This window comes from Calonectris borealis, chromosome 7 (genome assembly GCF_964195595.1).
Source record: "Calonectris borealis chromosome 7, bCalBor7.hap1.2, whole genome shotgun sequence".
In the NCBI taxonomy this organism is placed as follows: Eukaryota; Metazoa; Chordata; class Aves; order Procellariiformes; family Procellariidae; genus Calonectris; species Calonectris borealis.
The window spans coordinates 20,396,775-20,411,006 of record NC_134318.1 but is presented as its reverse complement, the minus strand read 5'-3'; the positions used below and the strand labels follow the sequence as shown (position 1 = coordinate 20,411,006).

General features: G+C 40.7%; 1 protein-coding gene across 1 annotated transcript; it reads left to right on the top strand.

Moving 5' to 3' along the window:
• The first annotated feature begins 6,697 nt into the window (after positions 1-6,697).
• On the top strand, positions 6,698-13,819 carry PLAU (plasminogen activator, urokinase). The gene is made up of 10 exons (XM_075154438.1): positions 6,698-6,803; positions 7,869-7,923; positions 8,101-8,205; positions 8,748-8,913; positions 9,304-9,389; positions 9,501-9,690; positions 10,332-10,486; positions 11,624-11,764; positions 12,328-12,476; positions 13,347-13,819. The coding sequence occupies exons 1-10, from the start codon at positions 6,744-6,746 to the stop codon at positions 13,539-13,541; spliced, it is 1,302 nt and encodes a 433-aa protein (XP_075010539.1). The 5' UTR covers positions 6,698-6,743; the 3' UTR covers positions 13,542-13,819.
• Positions 13,820-14,232: the final 413 nt, after the last annotated feature.

Genomic DNA, 14,232 nt, shown 5'->3' with positions numbered 1-14,232 from the left:
TTCAGATCCCAACCACAAACAACTGACAAGTAATCAAGAGTCATTAAAGTACAAGAATTTTTATGAATCACATTCGACTTAAAATCAGCTACTCTGGAAATTCCTGGGACTCATACAAGCTGTAATTTGAGAGAATAAGATTAAAGAGTGAGCTGTATATTTTTAACTTTATGAACGGTGATAATGTAATGTTATTGGTTTACATTTAAAAATATATTGGTTTATTCATTCATACCTGTTATGATCTCAAGAGCTAGAAGTAAACTGATTAAAAAAATTAAGTTGGCTAATATCAAAGGGAGAATACAAAATGTTTTACTGTAAAAGTGCCCATGTTTTTAAAGGTAAAGCTAGAATACTCTAAAACAACTTTATACTGGAAAATTTCCCTTAAACTTGTAACACATTTTATGACTGCCTTGAAATCCTTTCTGCCATAATCCAAAATTTACTGTAACCCAATACTGTTTGATTTTGAAGCCACATTCCAATACACAAAGCAGTTGTAAATATAGCTATGTTCTTTACATTCTACACCCATAGCTGGGGCTACTTAATTCAGTGACAAGCTATTTTCTTTAAAAAAAAAAACAAACCAACCAACAACAAACTATTATCATTACAGAGATGACAAGCCATGTCAAAAGGATCTAGGTGTTTTTCTTAGCTTTTGTATTCTTAATCATTAACTAAATACTGCATGTGAGGCTTAACCCTGCTCTTTTATGTGAGATGAGAGGTTCAGATACACATAACTTCTCATATGCAAATTTAGACCTCCCCATTCTTAATGCACCATGAGTAGTGAAGACTTGCAAATGATTTTTCTATTTCATGGGAAGCCATGTTGGCAAAACAGACATAATTCTGATATTATTGATATGTGATACAAACTAGAACTGCTCCACACAACCACCAGACTTAAGGCAATATAAAGCCCCAGGTGTATCTGAGCCCTGACTCTAAAAGTGCCTTGAGCAGAAGGGACTGCTCCCCCTGCACTGAGCCCCATTACCTTTAGTGGCGGCTGGCAGAAGTGTTTGCTCACAGAGCCAGGATTTCAGGATGAGGGCAGATTTCTAAGCATGGTTGTAATTTTAAGTGTGTGGAGATTCCTATTAGGCTAGAGAGTGTCCCTGACTGAGAAAACCGGTGAGGAGTGTCGGGGACTTTTTCCTGATAGAACAGCACTTCTGTGGCAGTTCTTTTTACTAATATTTACAGGGTTACTTAACTCTCCGTGAATTCTATCCTTTTGGGGTTTAATGATGGACCACCAGAACCAATGTGTGTGGATGGTGTTTCTCTTTAGTTTTAATATTTTATCATCAGCTGTGAAAATGAACACTGGAACTAATAATACCTCCACCCCGGCAACTTCTGCAAAACAATGTGAACCTCACAATCTCTTTCAGCGCACCACCATGAGATAAAACCCCTGTATTTCTTTAAGAGGGTCAGTGTCCTCATCTAGTTGGAATGGAATGTTATCTTTTCTAAATTTGCTAAGTCAGGCTGGCCGATTAGTCTGAAACATTCACGTTACTTCAACTATAAATTAAAAGAATCAGCAAGATTTTTATCGGCAACTAAAAACTAAATCACAGAATCACAGTAAACCAAGAACTGCCTGACTGTGGGTCTGATTCTACTAGCCCTTCAGGGTTGGATCCACTGCATCTGACTTCTGTTTGAGAGAAGTACTATACAACTGCAAGGGATTCACAGACTTGGATCACATGAGCAGCTCATAATAGGTGTATAATAGGTACAGACAAGAGAAATATGTAAAGCCCTATTATTAACAGCCCTGACTATGTAAATGAGAAAATGACTTTAATTTTTGTGAATTGCATTTTCTTGTTTAGATGTTGTACTCCTACTAAGCAGGTAAGGCGTCTTCTACAAGGTCACCCATACCCCTTCCTGTAGCACCTCTCTTCTCTTCAGAAGTCTTCCCCCCTTCCATCCTGCCCACACCTCTGCCAAATTCAGGTAAGAGATCGAAGTGATGAAACCACAGACATGTATAAGGAAAAAGAATTAAACAGTGGAAAGCAGAAAGTGTCTCTCAAAATACAAAACTTGTTCGTAAAAGATTTTCTCTCTCAAGCCCCATGGCTTGTCATTGATCAGTATCTACTGGGCACATAAGTTCCACTGAGAGTCTCTCAGTAGGCATTTCATTTTTTTCACTCTTCTTCCCCAACAACTTTGATTTTGAGGTATAAAGACCTTCTTTTCCTCTGTCTTATCACGATCTTGTTCTGGAGAGACAACATGGCTTGTAACAGGGCCCTTCTAAATTCTTGAGACATGCAGTAATGAACAAATCCTGACCCTGAAGCTCCCGAAAGTCCCTTGTAGCAGAACTGGTCCTGTTTCACCCCTCCCGCTTCTGGGTCTGTGCATTTCCTATCTGTGCAAGCAGGTCCAGCTTTGAGGTCAGGTGGAGGTCTTGCCAGAACCTCCCGGCTACAGATTTTCCAAGGTCTCTGCCTTAAGGCAGGGCACATAACAAGAGTCCAAGGGTTTATTTCAGCTGCAACCTCACTTCAGATCTTGTTGTGCCAGCCATCAGCCAGCTCAGTGAACTCAGGCACTGGAAATTCTCTCATCCATTTCTGCTTCCCTAAGAGTCACTTAATGCTCATGGAGATCATACAGCCTTGTTTGCTGTGAGATTACTTGCAGTACCAAAGCAAACTCATTTGCAGCTAGCTTGGGTATCTCTCTGCTAAACCATAGTTTCAGTTCAGTCATTCAGCTATAATTCATTCACCTATCTAGGTGCAAATATTCAGACCAAAGGACTCTGATGGCACTAAAGTGGTACTGCAAACATGGCAGAGTGCCTGATCAGTAACTGTTACCAGTCCGATTGAAACAAAGCGATACCACAGCCCAGGTCACTTCTCCCAGTGGACTTTTAGATATATTTTATCATTGAGAATAAAGTAATACAGTATTTCAGTAAAACCTAAATATGTGACAAATGGTAGAAGAAAAGAGTTTTGAATCTTTCTGTATCTTGTGCCAGAGTGAAGACAACAAAAGTTTTTTGTTCTTGGACCTGGGAAACAAGGATGAACCTTCAGAGTTTAGGGGGAAAATGAGGAACAGGGGACATCTACACAGCTTGGTCAAAGGTTCAGGGAGAAGATCATTGCTTACACTTCCACAGCACTTCTCAGGGAACCACACATGTGAAAGAGGAAACCCAGATGCTCTAGGGTTGACTCTTTTTCCAGAAAGAGCGTTTGAGGAAGCCACCAAGGCCTAGCACCTCTTCCTTGGGAGCGTGGAGGAGGAAGGAGAGGAGCTGTCCAGCCCCGAGGAGCCCTCCTCTTCCCAGCACCTTGTCCCTTTCCTGCTCTCCCTGCTGAATCAAACCATAACCCATTTCTTAATTTCTTGGTGTATTAAAATTCATTAAGTGAGTAAATGTTTTAGACTGCTTTTAAAATGTGGATTCCCACACCCCCAGAATTTATTATTTATTTATAAGTTTACTCGACAGCCACTCCTCTAAAGTGAAGGGAGTGCCATGGGGATTCTACCTTGATATTTTCTGCCCTGTTTCTTAAAGGATCTAATTGCTTGTGATGTTGATATATTCAGTCACCACAGAGAGAGAAAAATGACTCTCCTGAAATTCATAAAGATTTGTTCCTTACCTATGTTCATTTTCGGACTTCCAGCTTGAGCTGTTTCTCTTGACTCAGTTCCTGCCATTCAGTGAAGTGAATTCAGCATGCTTTCGGCAGACGTAAGGTCTGTTCTGACATGAGCTTGAAGATCTGAACAGAAAGGAATAGAGAATGTAAGCGGCCAGTACACAAATAAAGGTATGGTTATACCACAGACTTGACACAAATAAAGGTGGGGAGGGAACAAGAAAGCTAAGCCATACTCATACCAGTGAAGTTAGATGTCAAACATAGAAGGGTGGTCTCCTTAAGGGAGAAGGGTGGTCTGAATTGTCCAGTTATGAAAACATTCCTCTTGAGGGAAATTCAGGTCCTGCTCTGACCTGGCCTCTGAAGAAACTGCTCTTTATCAACTACACAGCCTATGAAGACCTGCCTTAGCTTAGTCACCTGCACTACCTGAAGCTAAACCCTATAAATATACCCACATATACTATGTGCTTGGTTGCTGTTATTCACTGCACTGCTACATCACAGCATAGTGTGAAAAATCACATTTGACTGGGCTAAGAAAGACTATCTATTTTGCTGGGCCTGCATTCTTAGATAGACGTCTGTCAGTTCACACCTCCATTCACATCTTATGAAATGACCCCACTTTGAATATTTCTTTGGAAGACAGAAATTATGGGAAAACCATGACCAATTTCTCAGCAGCAGAAGATTGCTTAGGGGTGAGGGAGCTGTAAGTAGCTTCGGAGAAGATGAATTTAGCCCCTGCTGTGAGCCCCGTCTCCTAATAGATTCCAGGGGGCATGAGAAATGCGCCCTTCTCGCCCCAAATATCCTGGTTCAGCTGGAGGCAGCCCTCTGAAAACACATTCAGTGCCTCAAGCACACATTCTGGCCCAATACCCCCTCCCAGTGGGCTGTGTTTAATCCACACCTGAATCAATTAAATCCTCTATTAATTACTAAATCATTTGTGCATCTCTCATTATGAGTAGCATCATATGAATAAAATACACCATGCTGGTTCGTATCTCTAGGCGTGTTTCAACACAAGTCGTTCTTCTCATAGCCCTCACTCACATTTCTCTTTTGTGTTTTTTAAATGCCTCTAAGAAACTGCTGAGTGCCGCGGGGAAGCCAAGGAGCCCCTTACAGAAACCTAACTCCGAACAAAGTTGTTTGTTCGCCCTGACCGTACTCTCCCCCGCACCCCCCGAAGCTAAAAAGCAGCATTTAAAATTTCCCCCTTGAGTCACTCCAGCAGCTTCTGCTCGCAGCGAGGCAGGCGCCGAGGCGTTCGCAGGTCCCGGGGGGGGGGCGACGCGGACCCGCCCCGGGGCGGTAGCGGCGGCGGACCCGCCCCGGCTCGGCCTTTATAGCGCCCGCTGCCGCCGCGCCGCCAGCAGCCGCTGCTCTGCGCCTGCCCCGCCGCCAGCGGAACCGGCACCCATCGCCACCGCGCCGCTCCTCGGGGCTCCCGCGCCGGTAAGTGCCATGTCTTTCAAACCGAATTGGCATCTAAGGGCAAAAATGCCAGGTGTAAGTCGAACAGAACTACGTGGATGCTCTTTAAATTTTAAAAAAAAAGCTCTCGTGATGCAGTATTTCAGCGGGGGAAGATCTGTTCTACATGCTACAGGGCATCATGATTTTCACAAGAAATCGGCAGCACTGCGATTTGTGACGCTAAGGGTGGGCCTGAAAAACTAATTATGGTAACAAATGACATTGCTTGCATAGCTGCCAAATATGCTAAAAATAATTATCTTAATATGAATAATGTTTAAGGGAAAATATATATGCTGAAATCACAACTGAATCTGAAAAGTGTGCATGTCCAAGTACCTGAGGTGTGATTTGCTTTCTTGCGTTACGAAACCTGCTTACAAACAAAGGCTGCATCTACATTAGCATTTTGGTTTGGATCATGTCAGCTTTTTTTCAAATGAATCCAGTGATCTTTTCTATTCCCCATGTGTTGGCTCACACCACCGAATGGCTTTAGAGTACTTGCACTGTATTTCTTCTGAATAAAACCGAACTGGAAGATGCATTCCAAATATGAGCAGGCATTCAGTTTGCAGGATCAAACTAGAACTAGTCCAATGTAGAAACCTCTGAAGCAGATACAGCGTGGAGCAGGTCTTCAGCACCAACCCAGTTCTGCACACCCTCTCCTACTGCATTGCACTGCTTGCTGATGTAAATATAACTAAGATTCCCATGGAATCTTTTAAAAATCAAGTTTTCCAGTTTTCTAGAACTGAGGACACTTAAAAAAAAAATCTCCCATAACTTGCATTGCAATTTAAAAAAAAAAAAAAGACCTATGGGTACTTTATAGCTCTCTTCCCCCATCATTTTTACAAGCTAGTTTTTTAACAGTCACTCTTGGGAAGATTGCTATATATGCTAGGCTACAAGATCCAGCTGCATATAAGAAATCAAGACAGAATATGTTCTAAGCCTCTCTAATACTGTAAATAAGTGAGGTAACATCAAGACCAGACTTTCAAGAGTTTGCAGTGGTCAGAGGCACTCAGTGAGGTGGCCAGGCTTGTGTAACTGCCTAGCATCAACAAGATGCAGTCAGCAACTATAGAGGTAATGAAAAAAGGAGTTTTCCCTTTCATACCCTAAATGTGGATGTTCACTGCTTTTGTTGCAAGGTAGTAATAATCAGTTACATAGGTACCAACAGCTGGACAGCAACTGAATACATCTGCCAATTTCTAACTGTGTTAGTCCACACTGCAGAAACTGAGTATGGATATTTCCAATTTCCCTATCTCTGCTTCATTTAAACTCTAAAATATCCGATTGTATTGCTAAATGTACAAAAAGAGCTTCAAACAATAGCCTCTAATTTAATTTATGGAAATAATAAGCAGATATGCCACAGCAAGTCAATGCTTAATTCCTCTGTCAACTGTGTTGTGACTTATTCTGAAACCAACTGAAGACAATAGAAACAAGGAAGCTGACGCTGTAAGCTACAACATGACACTAAGTTCCTCTTTTATTTTCAGAATCAAAATAATACCGATAGAAGAGGAACGAAGTGAGAAGTTAACTAACAATATGAAGTTAATCATCTTCCTCACAGTAACGCTGGGCACACTTGTCACGGGACTAGATTCTGTAAGTTTTGAAGTTAATGGTGGGGGGGTTCACTTGGAACCACTTCTGGTTTTGATTATACTTCTGCTTTGGACAGTGTAGTAGGCTTTTGACTTGAATTCTCCTTTTTGCTGCCTTTGCATGTACATATATATCTGCTGCACATATACCTCCAAGAAACATGTTTTTGAACCCTTTGGTTTTTCTTCTGGTTCTGCTCCACCCTAAGATGTTGCTAGCATTCAAATAGTGAAGACGTCATGCAATAACTAAGAAATTTAGCTTTTCTATTTTTCTTTTAATGCACTTTACACCTGGACACCGAGTACCAAGAGCTCACTGGTCTTTCATGGAGGTGAATATTGGACCTTAACTAAATTTCTACCTCCCCTATTTGAAAGTGTGATGCTAAAAAAGGAGCAACAGATATGAATTTGAATATTTTTTGACTATCAACTTCTATGACAGCTGATATCTATCAGCAGAGCCATTCACCAACATTATGGAATTATATTGTTACCATTACTTGTTTTAGCTCGGGCAAGCCCACCTGACATCTGGGAAAAGTATACTAAAAGCCTAATCTTATTTAATTCCATGGAGAAAGAAATATCCAGCCTCCAAAGCAGAGGCAGGACCTGAAGTACAGGGCAATGGCACAAGCGTGAAGCACCAAGTTCACCAAAATGACAGAGGCAGCTGGAGAATATTGCATCTTTGCTGCACTGCTTGGTGGCTGAGAGGTGGAGAGGGAGAAGTTCCCTGTTTTAGCGACACTGACCATTGGGAGCTGCTTAGGTCCTTATAGCAGAAATAACTGCAGTGTTGACCTGATGCAGTGGACCAAATTGGTGGGGTTTTCCTGAGGGTTTTTTGTGTGGTTTTTTGGTTTTATTTTCTTCCACATTCTGCTTTTGCTCAAGGAGAATTCCACTTTTCATTCCCATCCAGATTCCACAGAGCAGGCTCAGCTTGTAACTGCATGCAAAAAAACCTAAACTGTTGAAGGTATGCAGTAGGGAACAGAGATAATCAAACCACATAAAAGAAACTGTTCCCTTAAAATCCTTTTTTCTTTTCCCTTAGGTTTATAGCAAGAAACACTACAAGCTGCCACATAAACACAGATCAGATCACAAGGGTAAATATCTGCCTGTTCTACTTGAACCTAAAAAGAACTTGTTAACCTGCAATTACATCTTCATACAAGAAGGAAGACTCTTAAGGATACTTAAACACCTAAAACTTAGTTTGGAACTACATTTCACTTCACCATTCAAATGTTTTGCCTCTAATTAGTGACATCTTTTACTTGCAGAATGCCATTGTTTGAATGGAGGAACCTGCATTACCTATTACCTTTTTAGCAGAATTAATCGTTGCATATGCCCAGAAGGATACACTGGGATTCACTGTGAACTGGGTAGAGTATCTATCTTCCTTAATACTAACTAAATTCATTGAAAAGATCTAAAAAGATAGGCAAATCATGAATATGAAATGCCAAGTGGAAGTATTACCCATAAACACATGACTGGATATCCTTTAGCACTTTATACTAACAGACTAAGTGAGGAGAAACAGCTAAATATTGATGCAAAATCAGGATCTCTTTTTTTTTGTCCCTGCCTCACTAATGTTGCCTACCTTCTCACAAATGTTTTAGTTTGGGGGGGAAAAGTGAACTTGTTTGGGAGTGTTCAGAAGCAGAAGAAGTGATTATATTGTGAAGTACATTGAAACTATTAAAGAAGCAACAGGCATGCTTTCAAGCATAAGATACTTGATGCTGAAAATTCATATAGAACAAATTTAATAAGAATATATAATCAGTCCAGATTTTGCATCTGTTTTCAAGTGTAATGCATGAACTTTTTTCTCATTAGAAGGAGCCATACAGATTATTTCTGTCTCAGAACAATTATAAACAAGAACACGCTGCTAACAAAATATTTATTTTCTCAGACACTGACAGCATATGCTATGCCGAGAATGGGGAGGACTACAGAGGAATGGCAACAGAAGATGAATGTCTGCCATGGGACCTTCCCTCAGTAATCAGGAGGGGTCGTTACCATGCTCACTTGAAGAATGCTTTGCAGCTTGGACTGGGCCAACACAGCTACTGCAGGTAAGAAAAGCATCACTTTTCCTGGGATAACTTCTATTGTCATAGCCCCATAAGTGCCTCAAGTGGTGGTAGATGTTTTAAAAAAAAAAAACAAAAACAAAACCCAAAACAAACAAAAAATCCCCAACAACAAAAAAACAAACAAAAAACCAGATTATTACAGAGATGAATTTTGACTAAAAATATTTGGAATATGACTCTGAAGTGTCTAGAGTTCTCACCATTGAAGCTGATCATACTGCAAAACTCCCAGTATGCAACAGTAATAGTCAGTTGTTAATTATTTTCTCTGGCATATCTTGCAACAGAACACTTCTGGCCTTTTCAGAACAGTTAGAATTCTAAGATACTTTAAGTCTTTATGAAAAGAACACTTCCTTTATCTTCTAGAAACCCAAATGGAAGGAACAGGCCCTGGTGTTATACCAAAAAGGGATTCACCATCCAAGAAACACCCTGCAACATAGAGAAGTGTGGTAAGTAACATTAGTTTTAAGACAACTGTTTTTTTGTTTGGTTGTTTTTTTAATAGCACAAGGTTGGTGCTTAGTTGTAAGAACATCTGAACAAAATTTCTCCTTTCGCAGGGCGTGCATGTGGTCAAAGGAGCATCAGCAAGTACTTCAAGATTGTTGGTGGAAGCCAGGCAGAGGTTGAGTCTCAGCCTTGGATAGCTGGCATCTTCCAAAACATAAGGGGCATCGACCATTTTCTGTGTGGTGGCAGCCTCATTGACCCTTGCTGGGTACTTACAGCAGCACACTGTTTTCATACTCCGTAAGTTTACAGTTCTGCATCCTTCCTATTTGCAACTTTCTTCAACAGATTTCTTTGCACGATGCTCACTGAGCAACCCTTCAAAAAGTGTCATAGTAAGAATGCTCTTTTGATTAAGCAAAACAAGAAGAGCAGCTATAAACATTAAGCCTCTGGGAGTCCAAGTCTAGCAGAATGAGCTAAAAACATGCAAACATTTTGGTGGATTGTGCAATTTAAACAATTTTAGCCTAAAATGGAGCCAGGGTTTCATTTTACCTTAGCTGTTCCCAAAACTTAAAAGTTGTACTGAAAGGTGATGAGCTGTTGAGCAATACATTTATGGGTGTTTTTTGCTGTTTTTCCTGTGGAAGGCTGATCCTCCTGGCATCCTGTAGGGGATTCTTATTGCCAATGCTTGGAATTAGTGGCAACTAGCTAGGTGTGCATTTCAAAATGCCTGAACATCTGTCTTAATCCCTTCAACTGGCAAATCAGAATGCTTTCCTTTAGAATACTGGATCAGCTTTCAAAGCTGACTAAATCTTGCTTTTTCTTGTCAGCATTAAAGTAAGCATGAAACAGAACTGAGACTTGATCTAAACTGTTGACCTCTCTCTCAGAAACTGGTAGTCTTCATGAATCTCTTTACTCTCACTCAGGTCAAAAAAACCACAAAGCAAATCCACCTACAAAGTCTTCCTTGGAAAGTCCATACTGAATGTTACCGATGATAAGGAACAAGTATTCATGGTTGATGACATCATCTCTCACCCTGACTTTACAGATGACACAGGTGGCAATGAGAATGATATTGGTAAGTGTCATCTTAATATGAGCCTTTAAAACGCTGAGGATAGGTGAAGGCTACGTATTTGTGGCATACATCTTCTAAAAGAAGTAGAACCAGAGATGAGATGAAGGGGAACAGGAACTAGGTGCTTCTGAGAACCAGGCCTGTGCTGAGCAAGATTTTTCCACTGGTATAAATTTGGTTTGTGGCATACGTCAGATGCATTACCTGGCACACAGTCAAAGATAAGCCTGCCTTATATCTGGACCTGTACAAGGCATGGCTTTTCCATAAGCACTGGTGGCGGCACCTCTTCCCAACTGAGGGAAGGGCTGACTGTCAGCAGAAATGCATGCACACCAGGTCTAGCCATTCAGAATGGGGCAGGGCGTCCTATACACATGCAATATGGTTGCTCTGCCTTGAGCATAGTAGGCCCAGAACTTTGTAGGGTAGAGATTACATTATTCTATGTCTACAGAGATCACACTGTATGTATAGTAAATGATGAAAAAATGCATGCACTGTAGGTTTCATCATATAGTCAGGGAATGCTGTATCAGGTACCATATTAGCCGAAGGTTTTCCTGAATTAATCCAGACTTTCATAAGTCTCTTTGGCTTTCACAAGCCTATCCCTAAACCAACAAAGTCAGAGATGGGTTTTTGCAACTTGCACAGAACAGACTTGCAATTCTTGCACTTGACACTTAGAACTCTACCACCCATTCCAAATTCCTGCCGCGAAGCACAAAGAACAGCTTCATAAGCCCTTCTGGTGAGAAGTACAGTATAAACTGCTCCCTCTTCAGCAGGGCAGCGGGTGCCACCCTCTACAGCCAGGCGGGAAGTTGAGGTTTTAAAACATCTGTAGATACACTTGCAGAGGAATCTTCCCTGAGCTATCACCCCCTATCCTTCCAGGAAGGAAGTTCAAGTTGGAATGTTTGCCAATTTTAGTGCTGGGAAATTAATTTTGTTGTTACTAAATAACGACCCAGTGTCATTCCAAAAGCAACGACAGGAACCATAATGTAACCAGAACTAAATGTAATTCCAACTATTTCCATTAACTGTACCTGATACTCCTATTCTCAGAGAACTTGAGGGGAAAAACTTGCTTTACAAATCTGACTGTATTTTCTCTGACTTGTTTCTTAGCTTTGATAAGGATAAGAACAACTTCTGGACAGTGTGCAGTAGAATCCAAATATGTCAGAACAGTCTGCTTGCCGGAGAAGAACCTTTACTTAGGAGACAATACCCGGTGTGAAATATCTGGCTATGGCAAACAAGATTTTTGTAAGTGAATGTCTTCTCTTTCCAAAGTTGTACTTGCACAATGTGGGAACTGGATGTTTTTTATATCATGATCTGCAAAGGATTAAAATGTTATTTTATGTACTCCATGTGCACCTCTCAAAGACCCTTGCTATCATCTTCTCTAGTTGCCCATGGCATTTCCTATCTGATGCTTCTCACACTTGTCAACCATACAAAGTAAGCCAAGATGTAAAACACAGCAATTTTTTCATTCCTGATGTGGTGAGGAGTAGAAAAAATTAAAGCTGTGTTGGAGGATTAACAAAGGATTGCATTTGTGCAGAACTTCGTTCAAAAACTATCAAACTCTCTCTCTCTAAAAACCAAGCTTAATAGTTTGCATTTGGAACACTTGTTTTTCTCTTTAAAACTTATTCATTAACAGTAAAAGTAAACTAATAGTGCATAAGCTGGAAATAAGAGCCTCAAGTCAGAACTGGAATAGTTAGGCTAATTTCTTTTAAGTGCTGAAAGTGTGTGTTACAGGGTTTTTTGGTTTTGTCTTGGATGGTGAAAATAGTTAAATAATCTTTTGTTTGCAGATGACATTTACTATGCTCAAAGACTGATGTCAGCCACTGTAAATTTAATATCACAGACAAAATGCAAATATGAATACTATGACAATATCAGAGTTACTGACAACATGGTCTGTGCTGGAGATCCCACATGGATGACTGATGCATGCAAGGTAAAACTGGTTTGTTTTATCTTCTAAACTATTTTAAATGCATGTACACTACATGGATCAGCTGGTGGCATCCCGTAATTCTATTAGTCAGAAGAGTCTCTCTTTATGTAGCAGGAATTTAGTACATCCAGTGGAGTTGACCCATAGTGTGGCCAAACGTATGGAAGGAGGTTGGGACCTAGAGTTAGGTGTTACCCGAGTCCAGAGCCTCTTTTGGAGGAGCAAGAAGTGCAGTATCTTAGCCATTGTTATTCCTCAAGACCTTATTTACAATCTATTCAAGCAATGGCTGGTAGATATGCATCAGAGGAATACAGCAGCTATTCCAATCTCAGCTTGCACTTTCTTAACATTAACTATAGCTCTGCAAAGGGATAAAAGGTGAACTGCCGGGGGGCACTGAGCCCTTCCACAGATTCCTCAAACCTATATTTGCTTCCCTGCACTCTCACTGGGCAGAGTGGCCATATGAGCCACTAAAAAGAACAAGTGTTGTCCTTAAGTGTAAAAGTACCTTATGGACAGGGAAACGATTCTGTGATGAAAATTGGACCTGTTGGCTTTGACCTTATATCACTAGTCTAATATCTGTGATTACAAACTTAGGATGGAGTGTTGTGTGCAAGGTAACTATTCTCTCTGTGCCCTGCTAGGGGGGAACTAGAGAACTCCTTACCTTACAGACTGTGTTCAAGTCACAGCAGATGCTGAGCTGTCTGTTCCATCCATGCAGTGTTCTCAAAAATCAAAACTTTAGTTCATAGGTATTTACTAGCCTGTTTCACTCTAGAAAAACAATAATCACCGGCTCCCTGTAATAAAGGCTCCATCTACAGAAAATGGCCTAATATGTTCTCTTTCCATTGTCAGGGAGATTCCGGTGGCCCCATGGTCTGTGAGCACAATGGCAGGATGACGCTTTATGGGATTGTCAGCTGGGGAGATGGCTGTGCAAAAGAAAACAAGCCTGGCGTTTACACCAGAGTTACTCGATACCTTAACTGGATTGATTCCAATATGAATGCAGTAATCACCAAGAGTCGTTTTCTCCCTGAACCAAAGTGACCTTTTTTCTACATCTGGACTCAAATGAACAAGATTTAAGCCTATACTGACGACAGGATACTAAAGTCCTGAATGTCATAAGAGGCTTTCCTTTTAATTGGTTGTGTGGTCTGCCACTCACATCAGTGTTCCTGAGGCAGACAGACGGTTAATGTATTATCTTACTACTCTGAATTACCTGAAAACCACTCCATGGGAAGCTAAAATATTTAACATTTAAATGAGTATTCCCATGCACGATACTATGCATATCAAGTTATCTGTCCACTTCATTTATGAACCAGCATTTGGTCTGGAAGTATTGGTAAAGTTTTAACTTATTTAACTCAAGTATTCATTTTATACATGGCCTGAGTCTAAAATCTTTCCTCATCACACTGAACAATGCTAAGACTAAAGTCCTAGAAACCTAACCTGTTAAGACCAATACTGAGAGGGTGATCAGGCTTTGCATCAGAATGTGAAAGAAACCGCATCAGCATTATTATCACTAATGTGTGAAGAAGGACCAATGTCTACTTACACTGAGGCAACACTTCGTGTTATAGACCCAACATACAGTAAAATCTTAAGGATGGCACCTTTAGCTGTGTCAGCATTACAAACTCTTAATGTATTCCATTAAGAACTGTGCTGCAAGAAGGTAAATGGAAACTTGACTGGACTTCTAGGTTACATCTGAAGGTGTCTG